The 19,830-nt window shown below is 39.4% G+C and overlaps 1 protein-coding gene and 1 long non-coding RNA gene across 6 annotated transcripts in view; one reads left to right on the top strand and one right to left on the bottom strand.

Annotated features, from left to right (window-relative positions):
- Positions 1–19,830, bottom strand: part of LOC148359214 (connector enhancer of kinase suppressor of ras 2) — a 111,271-nt gene that overhangs the window by 15,778 nt on the left and 75,663 nt on the right. For 4 of the 5 annotated variants that reach the window (XM_088344417.1, XM_088344419.1, XM_088344420.1 and 1 more), the window contains 8 exons: positions 17,842–17,928; positions 13,906–14,114; positions 8,243–8,280; positions 8,111–8,153; positions 5,099–5,147; positions 4,330–4,502; positions 2,811–2,884; positions 2,638–2,709 (listed from right to left, as the gene is read on the bottom strand). In XM_088344417.1, the coding sequence (XP_088200543.1) occupies positions 2,638–2,709; positions 2,811–2,884; positions 4,330–4,502; positions 5,099–5,147; positions 8,111–8,153; positions 8,243–8,280; positions 13,906–14,114; positions 17,842–17,928 (745 nt within the window). The remainder of the gene's footprint in view (positions 1–2,637; positions 2,710–2,810; positions 2,885–4,329; positions 4,503–5,098; positions 5,148–8,110; positions 8,154–8,242; positions 8,281–13,905; positions 14,115–17,841; positions 17,929–19,830) is intronic. The other variant, XM_088344418.1, reaches the window with a different exon arrangement.
- On the top strand, positions 7,975–12,959 carry LOC148359215 (uncharacterized). Its single transcript, XR_015851386.1, has 4 exons — positions 7,975–8,091; positions 11,340–11,389; positions 11,863–12,029; positions 12,103–12,959. It is a non-coding gene; the product is annotated as an uncharacterized LOC148359215 (long non-coding RNA).

The following is a 19,830-nucleotide window of genomic DNA, read 5'->3' as shown; positions in this document are numbered from 1 at the left end:
TTAATGAAGGATATTCAGTTACAATTGCGGGACTTAAAGTTGGGCCTGGGTTAATTTTGTGTTTGTTACCTTTTTTAATGTGGGCGCATGCGGCTTATATACGGTTGCAGCTTGTGTAAGTACAAAATCGGTTTTCCTCTTAAAATGTGGTGGGTGCGGCTTATAATAAGGCGCGCTCTATAGCCCGGAATTTACGGTACATATATACATATATAAAACAAATGTGTAACACCAGCTGGAGCTAGTTCCTCCACCTGGGTCCTGTTACACTATCACGCAGTCTGCGTAGCCGGCTCCAAGAGCGGAGGCTGCTGTCGGACCCAGAGATCCGGGGGTCGGCCAAATTCACCTCTTCCCCACCCGAGTCTTCACAGATAAAAGAAAAGGAAATTTAACCCCCAACAGCCAGCTCATAGAGCCAGTTCTTTTGCAAACGAAACATCATTAATTGAGACTGGATCTATGGACCCGTATTTGAGTTTTGCAGAGCCATGAAAATGTGCACTGTAATCGAATATTGCCTTATTCAGATTGCTTACAGTCAGACTAAGAAATTAGGTTTAAGCCAGTCGTAGTCTTGTTACTCGTTCATGTAAACCCATTTGTTTCATCTGATGCCTTATGCACATGCTCGATTTACGTCTTTTCCCTCTGCTTCCTTATTGCCCCAGATAACTATTTTCTTGTAGTACAGAAACCCAATATACATGCTAACTGTATCTAATTTTCTAAATCAAACTCACATGAATTGGTGGATTTTATTCTTTCACAACTGCAACAGTTCTATCTATGAACACATGCTTAAGATCATGCTCCTTGCAGACACGTTCTATATATTTTTTTGCAGTATTTGAACGTATTGGTATTGGCCTGCACGGCGGGTGAGTGGTTAGCGCATCCACGACACAGTTCTGAGGTCTTGGGATTAAATTCAGCTACCAGCCTTCCTGTGCAGAGTTTGCATGTCCTCCCCATGTTTTCTCCTACATTCCCCAAAAAAACCATGCATGTCAGGTTTATTGGCTGGTCCAAATTGTCCCTAGGTGTGAATGAACAACCAGTTCAGGGTGTCCCCTGCCCACTGCCCGAAGACAGCTGGGATGGGCTTGTCCATCCCTAGGACCCTACTGAGGATAAGCAGTGTAGAAAAGCGATGGATGGATAGAACATATTAGGCTCGTAATATAAGATAAGGTAAATTCCCACAAAAAAGTGGGACTGTATAATAGCTTGTTAAGGACTCTTTGTTATCTTTCAATGTCATCAGTGGGACGTGTGCCTTAACAGTCTGATCAGATAGCACTAATGCAACTATCACTCAGTGGACGTAAACAATTTACAAAAAAACAACACGGTAAAGTCTTAATCAAGAACTGTTGGAATATTGAATTGTTTCACTGCATATACGGTATGATGTATGATGTATGAGTATCCACATTGGTAAACTTCTTATTAATTCTGTAGTTTATATCGTTGAAACTTATGCACTTCATACAGTAATTATTTTTATAATAGAGTGTCATTTCTTTACTTGATATAATCACTTGACGTCTTCATATATCTACTCTTTCAGTTGTTATACAGTTTGCTGTGGTGTTAGTTTGCTGTCAGTAGGAGCTCTTGAGTTTATCAACACCTGTCAGTCTGCACAGAGGGCTAATGTGAAGAAGGGATCTTTACACTGAACAGCTAAAGTTATGTTTTAGTCAAAGCCAGCCTTCTTTATACAGTATAAGTGATTGTCAGCCATTTTGACTGGTCATTTTGTAAAACAATACCGCCTTGTTCTGGACTCTCAAGTCCAGAATGTTTTGTTTATCAATAGTGCACCGTAAATTACAGAATCCAAGCCGCTACTCTTTTGCTACATTTTAAACACTGCAGCTATAAATTCAGTCTCACTCTTTTTTTCATGGCAGCACAGAGGAAAACACCTATATACAAAGCACCCTACGATAAAAATGTGTCAATGTTTTGGCAACATTTTTCATCTAATACATAACAGCAACTAAGCGGAAGGTTTGGCGGTATTTTATTCAGTATTTACTACACGTTTCAACTTTTTCATACACAAATCAAGTCCTCAATGTACACATCCAAATTGAACAGCAGTAGAAGTTATTTATCAAAAACGCTACACTACTCTTATCTTGTCATCGGCGTCAAAATCAGGTCGCTCGATAAACGATAACATGCGCTGTATTCTAGAAATGTAGGGTTCACATTTTACGTGACGCAGCCCTCATTCGCGTTTTCTTCGGCACAGTAATAAAAGTGCTTGTCTTTGTAAATGCTGACTTAAAATACGGTGGGGCTTATACAAAGGACCACATTAGGTTTCGGTCATAAATTTGATCATGTGGCTTTTAATCATGAGCACTGTGTAGTCTTAAATTTATTGTAATTGTAATAAAAACATCAGAACTGCTCAGATCCAGTATTTGCTTTACCGGTCTGATCTCAAAACATGTTAAGCAAACATGCAGAGAAAATAAGAACTTATTTCTTCCTCTTCAAAAACCCAGCTGGAGCTCATTCTTTTTTAACGTAATCCCTTGTAGCGGTCGGCACTCTTAGTGTGTAAATTTGTTTGACTCCATTAGTGAAAACCCACACACATACCACCCTCACACTCACCTATTCATTTCCTCAAGACAGTCTGTGGCAAAGAAGAAGCTCTTGATTTTGGGATGGCAGGCTTTAAAGGCACTGCAGTTAGCCAGAGAGAAGAAGGCTGATTAGTGCTTTTGTGTGAGCTCGTGTTGTGCAGGCAAGAGCAAATGTGCCCGATTATTAATTTCGCCACTCACAATTTCCGTCTGCACTCGATGGCTCGGTCTATTCTGAACTCTGGGAGGCTGATGAAGCCCTCAGCCTTCTCGTCCTGCAGGCGGAGACAGATGGAGAGTGGTGCGACTTTATTAGTGAGCATTGGGGGTGGGAACTGTCACGCAAACTGTTACAGAAATTTGAGTGGACAACCGTCTCGCGAACTAAATGTGTTGTTTATGTTGCCTGAGTTCGAGCCTTTCATCACTTCACATTAAACAAAAGCACTCATCAACATGTTTTGACAGTGCTGCAATATTTGTCACCTGCATAATCATATACAGTATAACTTATTTCAGCAAGGCGTACTTTTTTCATAAAGCAAAAAAAAAAAAAACGTAGCTCACTAACTATGGTAAATATTTTTTAAAAAGTACTTATCTTCCCCAAGCTTCTTTTTAATGTTTCAATCATCAAGGGACAATAATGTTTGGTTATATGATAATAAGTAGGGAATACCCTTTATGAGAGCTCTGAAAATAGTACACTGCAAAAAGATAAAATATTTCATCATTGGCAAAAAATGTTGCTTATTTTTAGTGTAACTATTTTAATTTAAGATATTTTAGATCACCCATTTTAGGGTGTCCAATGTCCTGAGAAAGCTGGAAGAAGAAGGTTTATTTATATATTTATTTATTTTTTCATTCATTCATCCGTGTTTTCTTCAAATGTCTTTGGAAAAAAAACACCTTCGTATAATCAAATAAATAGCGACAGCAAATCTGTTGTTATTATATTATACATTTCGGAATTTAATATGGATAAAGAAGAACAAAAAAAATTACTCCTTGCCTATTTTGCACTACCACATATTGCACTAATACGATCCCAAAACTGTAACTAAACACCCAATGTAAATATCTTCTGCCTCTACATGCCCATGTCTCATCTTGTGTAAATATTGTGTAAATTATCTTTTTATCTTTTTTAATTGTTTTTTTTATCCTTACAGTTAAATGTGTCACTGGAGTGCCACATCCAATTTCGTTGTCACAATATGATCAACCCATTTTGCAACAATGATAATAAAGGTATATTCTTCTTCAAAGATTTATTCCAAGAGATAGCACAGATACTCGAAAATTGAATGCTTTTTATGAGTAATTGTCAATTTGCTGTCAAGAATTCAATGGAATTGGATAGTTTCTTGTGACAGACTAGAATAAGTCTCAAGGCACACTGGTTGAGAAGCACTATCATTATCAATGTAAAAGTTAAGTCTATGTTTTTGGCTCATAGGAATGATCAAAGAATGTAATGACATGTATACATTAAAGTGCTGCCAAATCTGCAGTTCAGATCTTGAACCTTTATTGACAATACTGTTTTAGAACCAGCAAATACATGATGTATATTAGTGGAAAATTCAACAGATATATGTTTTTATTACATTTTGTGTCCACCCTTACTTGGGTGTGTTTTTTTTCTTCATTTTGTCAATACAAGTGAACAGTAATAGCGTACAGGTTTGGGTTTCATATTCACACATGGACTTACATTTTGGTTGGTGTACCAATATAGGCACGATTCTTTTAAGATGAACCAATACTTTCGCCACTTCTGCGTAAAGTATCCCTTTGCGTCTTTTTTCTTCCACAGCCAGCCTTCGCAGTCTCCGTGGCCGAGATCCTTACAGGAAATCCTTCTTCGACTGGCACTGGTGAGTGAACCTGAGGTGAGGAGAAAGAATCTTTCAGTGCTTTTGTAACCTAATTCCCTGTCAAACAAGGTGCCCGGTTCGATTGCAACTTTATGCAAAATAATCAATTGTGAATGTGCAATTGTGATGGATACCAATACCACATACTGATATAATTGTTATGTAAAATTCATTTTCTCTGCAAAAAAATGACTCATCAATTTGAAAAAACAACTTTCAAATCCAACCACATATTTTTCCCCAATAATACATTTTTTCATTGAAATGTACCATTATTTTCATTCCAGTTTCCTAATTGTTGAATGGTCACTAGAAGGCAGTGAATACTGGTATTGGCTTCAATCACTAAACAGACTTAAAACATAGCTTGTCCCTAGTATTTTACCTCCTTTTAGTGAATCAATGAACTGCAGTGAAAAAAAAAACTGTTAATTCTTGTTTACACCTACCACGAGTATCCACTCAAACCACTAGTCAAAATGGTCTTACAAGTTCTGGATGAACTAAATAACCACTAGAAAAAAAGAAAATAAAACAATATAAACCTAAAAAAAATAGATATCTAATCTATCACCAAGAAAAAAAGAAGAAAAAATACATATATACCTTTACTTCTCTTCTTGGTTTTCGTTCTCAAAGAGGTGTAATGGAAAGACTGCAACACAGTAACGAAAATGATGTTGATAATTATTTCTCATTTAAACCTCTTGGTTATGCTAAAGAAAACAAACACAGCACAACTATTTCATCAATCAATCATTCAATAATTTGCCATAACTTTAATAACACAGTAAATTGGACCCCCGAAATACGGCGTTCCTGCCTTACAATGTTTTCTATAAAAAAATGTCATTGGGCCCTTATTCACGCAATCAACACTTTAAAAAGTTGCATGCCCTATAAACTTCATAGTGTTCGTGCGTAAGATGAGTTATGTCTTTAAAATACCTGTTATCTATTTACAATGTTACTTAATCAGGTGTATGTATGTCTGTATATACCAGAGCCATATCTCCCTAGTGGGAGGTGGCTAGAGTCAAGAACTCACATTGATACAGAGAAGGGGATTCCCAGTCTCCTTGCTCACCCAACCAATGTGTCGCAACACCTGCCGTTGGGAATCATTAGGTGACCAAACCTTCCAATTCCTACTCCTGATGCAGAGCCCCAAGCAGGGTAGCATGGGTACCAACGTTGTGAGTCTTAGGTATGACTCGGCTGGGACTCGAACCACTGACCTCCCAGTCTCGGAGGACACCAAGCTGGTTATTCATTCATATCCACATATATTATATATGAGTAGTAATTACTCTAGTTTGTTATTTTAATGTTTTTGTATAGAGTACCAGAGTGTTTGGAAGGCATTTGCTATTTACCATAAATTTTATATCCCACTATACTTTTTTTTTTCAGGGTCCCATCTCAGAACAAATTAATGCTGTATCCCAAGGGGCTACAGTACTAAAACATTCTTTATATAATTAATGAACAATATATTTTATTATATATACAACCGTTTGAATATAAAGAACACAGTGAAAAACTAAAATATTGAGCACAATGATCTGCTAATAGAGCAGGAGACACAAGTTTTGGTTTTCCATCCATCCATCCATTGTCTTCCGCTTATCCAAGGTCGGGTCGCGGGGGCAGCAGCGTTAAAAGGGAAGCCCAGACGTCCCTATCCTCAGCCACCTCCTCCAGCTCATCCGACGGGACCCCGAGGCGTTCCCAAGCCAGCCGAGAGACATAGTCTCTCCAACGTGTCCTGGGTCGCGCCCGGGGCCTCCTGCCGGTGGGACATGCCTGGAACACCTCCCGAGGGAGGCGTCCAGGAGGCATCCTTATTAGATGCCCGAGCCACCTCAACTGGCTCCTCTCAACACGGAGGAGCAGTGGCTCTACACCGAGTCCTTCCCTGATGACTGAGCTTCTCACCTTATCTCTAAGGGAGAACCCAGCCACCCTGCGGAGGAAACTCATTTCGGCCACTTGTATCCGGGATCGTGTTCTTTCGGTCATGACCCAAAGTTCATGACCATAGGTGAGGGTAGGAACATAGATCAACCGGTAGATCGAGAGCTTTGCCTTTCGGCTCAGCTCCCTCTTCACCACGACGGACCGGTCAGGGTCCGAATGACGGCAGACGCTGCACTGAGCCGTCTGTCGATCTCCCGTTCCATCCTACCCTCACTCGTGAACAAGACTTGAACTCCTCCACTTGGGGCAAGACCTCCTCCCCGACCCGGAGGGAGCATACTACCCTTTTCCGACTAAGAACCATGGCCTCGGACTTGGAGGTGCTGATCCTCATCCCGGCCGCTTCACACTCGGCTGCGAATCGCTCCAGCGAGAGCTGAAGATCACGGCCTGAGGATGCCAACAGCACCACGTCATCTGCAAAAAGCAGTGACGCAATGCTGAGGCCCCCAAACCGGACTCCATCCCCGCCAAGGCTGCGCCTAGAAATTCTGTCCATAAAAATTATGAACAGAATCGGTGACAAAGGGCAGCCCTGGCGGAGCCCAACCCTCATCGGGAACGAATCCGATTTACTGCCGGCAATGCGGACCAGACTCTGGCACCGGGCATACAGGGACCGCACAGCCCGGATAAGACTGTGCGGTACCCCATACTCCCGAAGCAGCCCCCACAGGGCCTCCCGAGGAACACGGTCGAATGCCTTCTCCAAGTCCACAAAACACATGTAGACCGGACAGGCAAACTCCCATGCACCCTCAAAGACCCTGCAGAGTGTATACAGCTGGTCCAGTGTTCCACGGCCAGGACGAAAACCACACTGTTCCTCCTGAATCCGTGATTCGACTTCCTGGCGGACCCTCCTCTCCAGTACCCCTGAATAGACCTTACCAGGGAGGCTGAGGAGTGTGATTCCCTGTTTTGGTTTTGCTAATGTTATTTAATCATGTGCACAAACATTATATATAAGTAGTACTTGCTGTGCACAATTTGGCTATTTTATTTATAATTTTAAATTATAAATGCAAATACGTAATTGAAAAAATATATAAAGCGTTTAAATAGAAATAACACAAGAATAAAATATTGAGCATAATGATCTGCTAATAGGGCATGAGATACAAGTTATTATATATTGTTTTATTTCTGTGTGAAATCTTCCTACTGTATATACATTCTTAAATACATGTAGAAAGTTTCTGATAAATTATTTATAATAAAATGCATCAAGTTAAAAAGGTTTACATTAACACACCAATCTTGCCATTTTTCTCAAAACAAATGAACATTATGAAATTTGTTTTCAGAGAGTTGGACTGACTCACCATGTGATGAGTAAAGGTGTCAATGTGACCCTTAGAAGGAATGCCATTTTATTTTATGAGGTTTTTTTTAAATTCAATTTGTGGAGAAGGAAACTGTTCGACTTACTTCAATGCATGTGTGTGTATGTTGAGTCATAGCTATGGTAATTACAGTAACAGAAGTGGTTGCTAGGATACAGTTGACGTAAAGCCGAAGCCCGCTTGTTTAAAATAATAAAAATATGACTCATCGAATGGTGCTTGAAAAACGAAAGTACTGCCAATGAAATCCAAACAAAAAGGAAATTGTGTAAGGTAGTAAAATTTGCTTTACTTTCTTCATAGAGGCTGCTCCTGAGCTTCCAGAGCCAGAGTATCTGTAAGACAATTGATTGAGAATGATTAAGCAATAGAATCACTCATTTAGTTTAACGCAGAGATATTTAATTTAAAACATAAAAATCACCTGTCTGTTGTGTCCGCTCGCAGAGTGTCTGCACCTCGCTAAAAGATAAGAAGGAAACTTTTTGAAGATCTGACAAACACATTTAGGATAGATATATCAAATTCGTTTCTTTAGGCGGTTACATTCAGGAACATGAACCTCTTTGTTTTAAATAACTGTAATTTTACCAGGCACACTCGAATCTGTTATTTTATAGATTTTTTTTAAATAAGAAACTCAGAGCTTTTGATCACACAGTAATATTTGACAACTGGATGCCGCTGTATTGTGTAGTGCAACCAAAAAATGAGAGCTACAAAGTTCGAATACGAACTATGGAGACTCAAAGTGAGTAAACTGCACCATTTTTTTCTTATTTATTTGCCCAGCCTTTTCACTAAGTTTTTGACTTTGGCAGACAACCATGTCAGCTTCCTCTATATATATATATATATATATATATATATATATATATATATATATATATATATATATATATATATATATATATATATATATATATATATATATATATATATATATATATATATATATATATATATATATATATATATATATATATATATAAAATAATTGAAGTTACCTAGAGGAGATGAAAATAATACAATTTCCTTTTTGGAATTTAATCAAAATTAACAGTTGCTTGTTAAGAGACACTTTATACTGCAAAGAAAAACGTTATTGTCCACTTGGCTTAAAACTGTGATTATTTTAAATATAAGTTTTCATATTAAATTCATTTTAAAGTAGTTTTTCTTTTAAAATCCTTTGTTGATTGGGATAGCTTTTGCGTTTTTAATGGGCTTAGGGAAACTCCTTTTTCTGAAAGATAAGTTGAAAATATATCTAAGCGGTGAAATAATTGAGCATAGTAATTACTTAATCAATTTTATGATAAATTCATCAGTGCTAGTTTTGAAATTTATTTGGCACACTATATGTCTGATTTCTATTTTGAGAAGCTTATTTTTAATAAAGTATGTCAAGTCTTCAATCGGCCTGATAAGCTCACTCTTCTGGATTTCGGCCTTGGGTTTTGACAAAAATCTAGGATGTGATATCCAGGTTTCTTTAATTATCCTTCTTTTTTTTCAGATCTCATGCATTTTTGCAATTTTTGCATTTTTTTGCTCAGGTTTTTATTGATGTAGAGTGCTTCTCCTCTTGGTTTGGGGCCTTGTTTTAATATGGCAAATATTTTATTTCTATTGTGTCAACGAAGAAGTACAGCTGCAGGTCTTTTATTTGAATTTGAATGTGGTAGCAGTAAGCAATATTCCGTGTGTTGATGTTTATATCCAGCTCTTGTCATTTAGAAATCACTTGTCCGGCTATTGTATCTGTGTTTGTATCAGAAAAATCATTTGAATCTCTCGAGCTTGTGCGTAAACCGTAATTCTGATTCTGTAGATTAGAAGGCTACGTGGCGATTTCGGTACATTATTTTGCAGGAATTCCATGAATCGATATTTTTCATAAGCATTTTTGCATAGTTGAGCATCTTTTTTCATCTTTTAAAAGGCCTGGGTTTTTTTCAACTTTGTCTTCAAGCTTGGTGAACTTGTATTTAATCCCCTTGATCTCGTCTGTCATATCTTTGAATTCTTATTTCATCCCCTTGACTTTGTCCTGGATAAAGAGGCGTAAATTATCCATAATGTCCGATTTGTCCGATTTATCCAGTTTAATCTTTTTCGACATCTTCTAATTTTTCTAATTTTTTTTTTGTTGAAAAGAAGAGGCAGAGCTGTAGCCAAAAAAATGAGCAAAAAAGTGTTCAGACTAGACCAAATCACTGTGGTGCTACTGTTTTCATTTAAATTTGAATGGTACAAAAAATGTTAGCATGTCTGTATTTCCTCTCCAAGCCAGATGTACTCACGAAAAGAGCCATATTTGGTTTGGAAGCCATACCTTCCCAATCCCTGCAAAAAAGCAGCATCTGGTGGTCAGATAATTCACATTGTCCCTTTTAAATTAGCACATTTTCTGCCAATGATGTAATCCATCCATCCATTTTCTGCACTGTTTCTCCTTAATAGGGTCGTGGGTGTGCTGGAGCCCATCCCAGGCATCTTCGGGAAGTGGGCAGGGGACACCCTGAAATTGGTTGCCGGGGCACACAGAGACCATTCACGCCCTCGTTCACACCTAGGGACAATTTGGGCCCACCAATCAATCTGACATGCATGTTTTTAGAATGTAAGAGGAAACCGGAGTGCTCGGAGGCACGGGGAGTACATGCAGACTCTGCACAGGAAGGCCGGTAGTTAAAATAGAACCCTAGACCTCTGCACCATTTGGCTGACGCACTAACCACTCATCTGCTGTGGCGCCAATGGAATACCTGTATTTCTTATTTTGTGGTGTAAAAGTAGGAAATAATTCAGTTGAATTTTTGGACCTTTAGCTCAGTCACTGCTATCTGCTGCTATTTAAACTGGAGTACCATGTCCAATTTCCTTGTCACAATATGTTCAACCCATTTTGTAACAATGATAATAAATGTATATTCTATTATATTGGCATCAATAAGCCATTCCTGCTCCCTTTATGTACGTATATAATGTTCATTAACTGTAGCACGCCTCCAAAACATTGGTCAGTGGGCCGTAAATAGCCACTCAGCTGTAGTTTGGACATCCATGCTGGATAAAAAAATGAATTATTAGCCATGCACATTGTGGGAGAGCAAAACTAATAGTGACTTGTTTATTAGCGCAGTATCAGTACATGTAAGTGTGCTTTATTTTACTTGAGTCATGAAAGTAAACAGAACATTTCGAAGATGAGAGCCAGAGGACAGTCTGTTTGCATTGTGGTGCATTTGTAGTGCATCCAAAGCGCTTTCATAATTGGCAAAGCCGGTGCTGAGTCATACACGTCCTCACCTACAACCATTTGTGCGCGTGTGCCTGGAATAAATTCTTATTTAGGATCCGCTGTGTCTGTGGTGACGAGGATGTTAGGTCGGATGCTGAGATAAGATTTCTTGCATATAAATTAGTTTGTGTGAGTCTGGATGTGCATAGAGACACCTGTCTGTGCAAGCGAGACGGGCAGGTGTGAAAGTCTCCTTGTTGTTCTTCTAATCCAGAAAGCAGCCAGAAGATCAAACTGACTACTTCAACGGAGGGTGAATCTAAGGTGAGTTCTATTATACTTTTACTTGAGGCGAACAGAAGTGCCGTGATAAAACGACTCTTCCTCCAAAAATTGTTTGTGAGCACCAAGATGATGATTTTTATGAGTGCTTTGAGGGGGAAATTCTTATTATATAAAAAACACAAGAGGGATTCCCAAACAGCATGTAAACTGAGCAGTTGGATATTTCTAAAACCATAAAGTATCCGCAGAACTGTCCCTACAGGATATGCTTTTTGGACGCCCATGAAATTGTCATGAATTTCTATTCAAAAGCCAAACAGTATCCAAGTAAACACATCCTTTTTTATTTGAATGTACCTCAGATGAGAATGCATTACTTATTAACAGATGCAATATTTATTACTTGGTCAACTGCATTTAACTACTCAGCAGTTAAATTCTATTAATGTAAATGAATTAATAAATGTTTACGTTTCCTGTACTAACTTGATCTTTCCTCTCAATATAATGAGTTCTCGGTGGCACAGCAGCTGAGTGGTTAGCACGTCCGTGGCACGGTCATGGGTTCAAATCCAGCGACCAGCCTTTCTGTGCAGAGTTTGCATGTTCTCCCCGTGCTTGTGTGGGTTTCTTCCTGGCACTACAGTTTCCTCCCACATTCCAAAAGCATGCATTTCAGGTAGATTGGCCGGTCCAAATCTTACCTAGTTGTGAATGAGTGAGTGAATTGCCTGTCTCTGTGTTCCCTGCAGCTGGCTGGTAACCAGTCCAGGGTATTCCCAGCCCACTGCCCGAAGATAGCTGGGATGTGCTCCAGCACCCCCGCCACCCTACTGAGGATAAGCGATGCAGATAATGGATGGATGAATGAATATAATTTTGAAAACAGTGCCAGGTGGATGTATCACATTCCTGGACTCAATTTCCATCTCTATTACTCTCTTGCTCTTCTCTCACGTGATATTATCTTATTTAGAAAGACTTCTGGGTTCAATTTTCTTCCTCACAGCTTTGGCAACTTGTACTAATTTCCATCCTATCGTGCCATTCCTTAGTCACAGTTTAAATACTCAGTTTCCTTTGCTCTCTGCTAGTTTGTTGTCTTCAATTTGATGTTGTCCTGGCTTTTTGGACCAACTGGAACACGAGTGTTCGTTGCTACGCAACTTCTTGTACACCAAACTTTGCCCAAATGAAAGACCACCGCGCGCTGTACTAATAATTGTTTCTGCACTTCGGTTCTGCACAACTTAGAGTTCTTTTTGACAGGACCCTACTGAGGACAAGGGGTGCTGATAATGGAGGGATGGCAAATGAACACTAAAACATTTAGTGGGTAATATATACATATCCATACATGAAATACATTCTTATTATTATTTAGTTTTTTTTAATATTGGACACCTGCAAAGGAGATTGCATTGGATGTCAGTTCTATATTTTGACTTTTACTGTGCAGTGTTGTTTGTTGTTTTGTGAACTGTTTACATCATTTTCCTAATCGGCCAATCATATTGCTGTTCTTTGATTTTCAAACCCTTTAGGATGGATCTCTATTCGTAATTCAGAAGCGTTAATAAAAAGAAAGGGCCCTCCGACTGAAGAACAGTTTGACATTTATTATCTGAAGGCTCTTTCTCCTGTTCTTTTTGTAATTTTAAAATCTGTCTAAAGTCTAAATTTTTCCTCTATTAATAAGAACAGAAAGAACGATAAAAATAAGAATAATATAATGCTCTATTTTATGTTTTTAGTGAACACAAAATAACCACATTTTAACTTTTGTTTGTTTTGTTTGGAGTATAAATAAAAAGTAAACTTCAATCAAGTCAACCATCTGCCAACAACCACATGGTGCCAAAATAAGTCTTTTTACTTTCAAAACAGGTCCTACTTCAGCCTGTTCAGGTAATCAAATCCTCAGATGTATCCTCTGAGCCAAGTAGTTTCCAAAGTCAGACAAAATAGAAACTTAAAATTTCAAAGTTTACCAGAATATTGTTTGGATCAATGTTTCTCAACTCGTGGGTTGCGTACCTGTTTTCTTTGGTTTGCGGGCATTTGATTTGGTAAAATAATGCGGAGAAAAAACATCACTGAGTATCTATTACGCTCCTTAACAGTAGCGGTAAAGTTTTTTTCACACATATTGAGTATGGCCAGAAAACTAAAGTAAAGCTATTTTCATTTAATTTAAAGTGAAGCAAATTGAGCAATCAAGGGAATATTATCATTTGGTATCCCCTGAACAAGGACATTTTTAAAAGTATACATTTGACATTTTCTGTTGTGTTCGCCGAGTTAACTTTGTGATGAGGGCTGGATTTCTTTATCTACAATTTATAACACAGCGTTGGTTCTCTGTTGGTGGGAAACAAAAGAACTCCAAGGGGTGAGATAAATTCAAAAACATTAAAAACAGCATTTGTTTTAAAATAATTTGAAGTCATTGATTGCTATTTAATTGACTAAGAACTACAAAAATAATTTGCTGCTCACTATTAATCTATTATTGGGTTACACCACTACAGCTACATAGGTGAACGTGTACATACAGGCAAAGGATCTGGTGGTTGCTCTAAGCGCAGTGTTGAAGACAGCATGGACGGGCTGAGGGGAAAGCTCGGGCTGCTGGGATTGCGGCTCTTGCGCCGAGAGCGCCTGGTAGAGTCCCGCCGGCTCTCCCTACCCGGACCTTCGGGCTCCTCCTCAATGACCAGAATCTTGTCATCACTAAGGTAACGTAGTAAGGAGTTGTCTGAATCTGCCAGGAGGAAATAACAGCTTTTAGATGAGGATTGGCAAGAAAAAAAGGGAAAGGGAGAAGAATGAAAGACCCTGCAAATATTGTGTTTTTTGGTTTGTTTTTTTGTCCCGAGTATCCCACATAAGATATCAACATCAACAACAGGTACTGAAAAAAGTTATCTGGAGCTGCATTATCCATTTGACCAAGGATGGGCAAACAGAGCTGTTGGGCTTTTTGATACGGCCCTCCAAATGCAATAATATAATGATGATACAGTATGTATGGTTTTTTTAAGTACTTCTAAAAAAATGTCTTAAGTTGGTAACACTCTTGTAGCTGTCTCCCCAACATTCAAATAGCTGGATACATTTACTAGCTTTTTTTTTTGTAAAACATACATTGATTGGCACAGGCAAATTTTTGTCTGATGGGTATTCTACCCGGAAAGGCAAAGGTTTTTGACCGCTAAGCTAGCGCGGAAGCTGGCTTATTGTTGTTGTCCCTTTGGCTCATGTGTGTCCATTGTAATTGACTCTTTTAACAGACTTTAAGTGAAATAAATGGGACAACCAGAAGACTATTTTACGTCTGGTGCTTAACTTGTTGAGTGTTTGGGCATTTGGGTTGGCCGTGGTCAAAAGATTTGTGTGTGTGTTTATTTACTACTTTTTCCCTTTTTTCTTTTCTTTGTTTGTCTTGCTGTCGGTCACCCCTCTCGAGGGATATGACCAGGGTAGATAGAGTGATAGTTTTTTTGCATTGATTGAATTTTGCAAAAAGAGGCTCTAAAAGAACGTCTTTTATTTTCCCTCATGTATGTATTTCTGAGGTCTCAGTTTGCAGACACTATTAGTAAATACAAAAATAATAAATATTTTTTATCCGGGCCCCTGGCCCTTCTTGTCAAGTCAAGTCTTGTTTATTTGTATAGCCCTTAATCACAGGCTCACAATATCCCTAAACATTATCTGATAATTTGAAACATTACTAGATAGAAAAAAAAACTCAAGTAAAATAGTGATTTAGACCGCCCAAACTATTCATTTTTACTGACTACATAATTAAAATATCATCAATGTTTAGTAAATACGTTCTTAATATTTTGAATTTCTTTTAGTATGTGGCTATTTTAAAGCAGTTTTAGTGTGTCGCTTATAGGCTTTGTAGGCCTATATGCGATCATATACACTGTCTCTCTCATAAACTCTCTTTTGTTCTTTCGTTCTTTCATTTTTTTTCTCTTTTTCTGTACATAATTTTCTCTTTCTTTCAATCCCTCCCTTATTCTTTCCTTCTCTTTTTCTCTCACTTTGATCTACTACTCCCGAGCCTAAATTAGTTCCACAACCCTGCTATAGAAGGTCAGGCCATGGGGCTGACAGCACATAAAACACGATCTAAAGTTGTTAGCGTAACTTGCAACCTAAGGGCCCGGTCACACAGCCGTTTGCGTCTGTATCGCGGGTAAAATTTTGCGGGTTTTTTTGAAAATGCGCAAAATTGGCCAACCCGCTGTTTATCGGTGGTATGCCCGCAAAACAGACGCCGGCGACTGTTCCGCTTCCACATCGCGTCATTTCCGCGTCATTTTCTCGTGTGGACCACGGGTATAAAAGCTGCCGAGCCGGCGTTATGCCGAGAAATGCATCCTTGCCGAGATTTGCATCCCCCTCGCTACTACAACCACTTTTACCTCGTTTTATCTCACTTTTATATCACTTTTAGGGAATTCAATGGCGAACATATAACCAAAACCACTTCGTCTTGCATTTGTTGGGAATGTAATACAACTTAAACCATTCCGTCTTTGTATTTGTTGTGAATGTAATCGAACGGTAATGCACGCCGTATACAAATCACTTTTGAGCAGGTAACATGTTTATTTTGCCTTTTTCTATTCAAATCGCTCGTATTGAAACTGTTATGCACTCTACCACAAAGCTTATTTCTGCATAATAAGCTTTACGGTAGAGTGCATAACAGTTCTCAAAAGTGATTTATATACGGTGTGCATTACCGTTCGATTACGTTCACAACAAAAACAAAGACGGAATGGTTTATGTTGTATTACATTCCCAACAAATGCAAGACGAAGTGGATTTGGTAATATGTTCGCCATTACATTCCCTAAAAGTGAGATAAAATGAGGTAAAAGTGGTTGTAGTAGCGAGGGGATGCAAATCTCGGCAGGGATGCATTTCTCGGCATAACACCGGGCTGTAGAAATCATAACCGCTCAAGACACAGTCCCGTGAAGATCAAAATTTCAAGCTATGGCACCGAAGAAGCCAATATGTTATTATTGTAATAGTTTTTCATTTTTATTTTATTATCTTGTTATGAAATGAAAATAAATGTCAAGAAATAAAAATGGATTAAGACAAGGTCACTACGGTGATGGGGATCCATGTCCACCCCTTGACGTCTCGAGCACAACTGACGCGTCCTCGGCAAATCGCGCTGTATATACGCGGAGAAAGGCGTTTGACCGTCACACGCGTAACACGCTAATTTCACGTAATAACACCGCGATACAGGCGCAGAACATGCTATTACCATGCTCCACCCACGATTACCCGCTGAAATTTCGCGTCCTACCCATGTGTAACCACACCCTGGCCGCGGCCAGAGCACGTCGTTCTGCGTAATTTCCGCGTCATTACCTCGTGTGCCGCCCGCGGTTAACACGTGGTCTAAAGTTTTCAGCAGCGCAAAACTTTTTGGCGCGGCCAACCGCGTGTGAATTTCCGACCGCGTGTAAAGCACTGCTGTGTCTCGTCTATATGGCGATCTCAGAGCGTCCAAGATAGTCTGCTTCACGGGCAGAAATTTCTGGCCGTGATTCAGCCTCGATACGCCCGTGAAAGGCTTGGTGACCGGGCCCTAAAGTTTTGAGCAGCCCAAAACTTTTTCGCGCTGCCAACCGCGTGTGAATTTCCGACCGCGTGTAAAGCACTGCTGTATCTCGTCTGTATGGCGATCTCATCGCCAAAGCGTCCAACAGCGTCTGCTTCACAGGCAGAAATTTCTGGGCGTGATTCAGACGCAAACGGCTGTGTGACCGGGCCCTAAAACCTAACTACTGACTTATAGTTGTGGGAAATAAACTAAATATAATATTAATGGGTGAATTACAAATTTTTGTTAAACAATTAAATAACACAAAACGAGAAACAAAATTGCCTGCTCTTGCTTTCCCTAGAAGGCCTGACAATCAAAAGGTTTGCCCACCCCAGCATTAAACTGTTAGGGTTCCACCGCTAGGGACATCCTGTGTATCTGGCATGATGATAATGCCTATTTTTGAATTTTGTGACAGTGCCAGAAATTTTGAATCTGACTGTTCATTGTGGATATATTGAAACAGAAAGCCACATCTGACAAAAGAATGAGAAATTCAAGGGAGAATAAAAGCTCGTTACATAGACTATATTATTGCACCCTAGTGTTATTCATAGATTTTCTGACAACAGAGTTGGGGTGAATACAGATCAATTGTCATGCAAAGTGTTAGTCAAAATGGAAAAAAGTCTTCAGCAGTTGTTTAAATGCAACCCCCTTTGCATTTCTGTTTGCTTGTCACTAGGGTCAGATACATAACTCCCGGTTATGTATCAGTCCACAAGCACGCAACCATGAAGAACCCGAGGATGGGATGCGTCAAGTCAATAGAGAAGCAGAGCAAGCAGCGCTGTTTGTTGAGGGGCAGGGTTTGCATGTAAATGTGTTAGTATGTGTGTACCTCTACTCCCTCTCTTGCCCATGCTGGGTTCCTTGGCCTCGCCCATCCAGTTATATTCGGGTGGCATGGACACAGGTCTGAGGTCACCTGGAACAATCCAACCAGCGATCAGAGAGTCGGCTAAATTGGTGTTGGGGACTCGAGTTTTCGTTGTGTTTGGCAAGCAGCGGTTGAGAGAGTGACTAAGAGACAGCTGGTGGGGGTGGACAAGGGAGAGGTAGACAAGGTGTGTGCAGGTGAGGGACTGAGATGACATGCAAGATGTGGGCCACATGACCGTCATTTTTGTAACACCTTCTTATTGTATTTTTTTTCTGTTTATTCTTGGACTCTTGAAGAGTAATCTTCACCCAAGGTCTGAAACTGAGTATTTATGCATAAACAGCACGGCAAAAAAAGCTTTACCCCATTGGCCCAAAAAATGTATGTATCATTTTTCTTATTTTAAGAGTTTTTCTTGATTCTTCAATAAAATAAGAAAAACATCCCTAAAAAGGCGAAACTATCTCATCTTGAAAGTCCGGGAGTGTTTTGCTCATTTTTTTTTTGTTTTGTTTTCTAATTTTGGAGAGACATTTTTCTTGAAATTAGCGTAACAGGATCAAGCACCTGATCCTGGATTATAATGCCAATTCCTGGCTCAGGTTCACTCCTGGGTTAGTAACATCAGACTGGCCACAAGATAGGCATGGTGAAGGGTTGTACCATTTCCATTACCCTTTTCGCATTGGCAATGAGCATGGTAGTCATAGCTTTAGAGGTGGAATGCAGAACATCCTCCCAAAAGAGTCTACATAAATGACTTTACCATCACCACCACATATGTCTCAGAGATCAGGTGAAACCTGCAGGGTTTGGAAATACTCATCACATGAGCGAGGATGAGCTTCAAGCCCTCCAAGTCAAGATCCATGGTTCTAAAGAGGGGGAAATTGACGAACAAGTTCCGTTTTTTGATATCTGTATCCCAGATTCCAACAATATCATAACCAGTTAGGAGCATGGGAAAGCTCTATGATGATACTCTGAAAGACTCTGTTACCATCCAGGACTCTGGTGAATAACTGGGAGCGTGGCTCACCAAGGTGGACAATTCCAGCACTCCATTCTGCCCAAAGCCTTGTTTCTTCTCCCTATATGTACATACAGTCACAATTACAACTGTGGAGTACTTTGAAAGGAGGATCAAAGGCTACCACAGCCAAATTTAAATATTAAATTGTCTTGGAAATGTAGTTTGAAAATACAAGGCCTGCGCTTTAAACCAAGTACATGGACACCACCCTTGGCAAATTACCTAAATCTTATCGAATCTCTCAAAGGCTATTGTAGCATTTAAAATATATAACTACATCTGGAAGTGTTTATTTGATGTTGAAATAACTATATTTGGTTCAGAGAGCTGTAAGGTTTATGCACTTTATTTTTGCGAACGTCTTAGCACAAGTTTTCAATGCACTGTATTGTATTGTTGCAGTTTTCACCATCCACAGAACAAAATTAAGGCCTCAACATCAGGTCCTCTGTGGTCCCGGTCGTTCTTTGGTGGATTAACTCATATTGTGACACTACACAACTATAATGTGTAATTAACTCACACTAGGTGAAACAACATTTTCCTCAGATTGATCAAACACGCTCAATTGGATAACTCGTGCGTCTTCTCTGATCGAGTCTAAACTCAGGATCATTTAGCAGTTAAGTCATCATAAACACGACCCACTGCCTTGATTTTACACACAGCATATTCGTTTCCGCGTTGCTGCTCTTGCCAAGAAAACCAACCAGCTCAGCACTTGGGTGATTTGGAGGGCTCAGCATCATTCAAACGATAAAATTCAGCAGTCTGGCACGGCCGGAAAAGTCCAGCACAGCAATGGCTCAGAATGCGATTCCGCAACTGTAAGATAAAAGTATGATGAAGTTCGGACATGTTAAACTGAACACAGTAAGTTTAGGAGTCTTACAAAATAAAATATGACAACTAGC

Source organism: Urocampus carinirostris, chromosome 9 (genome assembly GCF_059441175.1).
Source record: "Urocampus carinirostris isolate Australia breed hairy pipefish chromosome 9, RoL_Ucar_1.0, whole genome shotgun sequence".
NCBI classification, from domain to species: domain Eukaryota; kingdom Metazoa; phylum Chordata; class Actinopteri; order Syngnathiformes; family Syngnathidae; genus Urocampus; species Urocampus carinirostris.
This window is presented reverse-complemented; position numbering and strand designations above follow the sequence as displayed.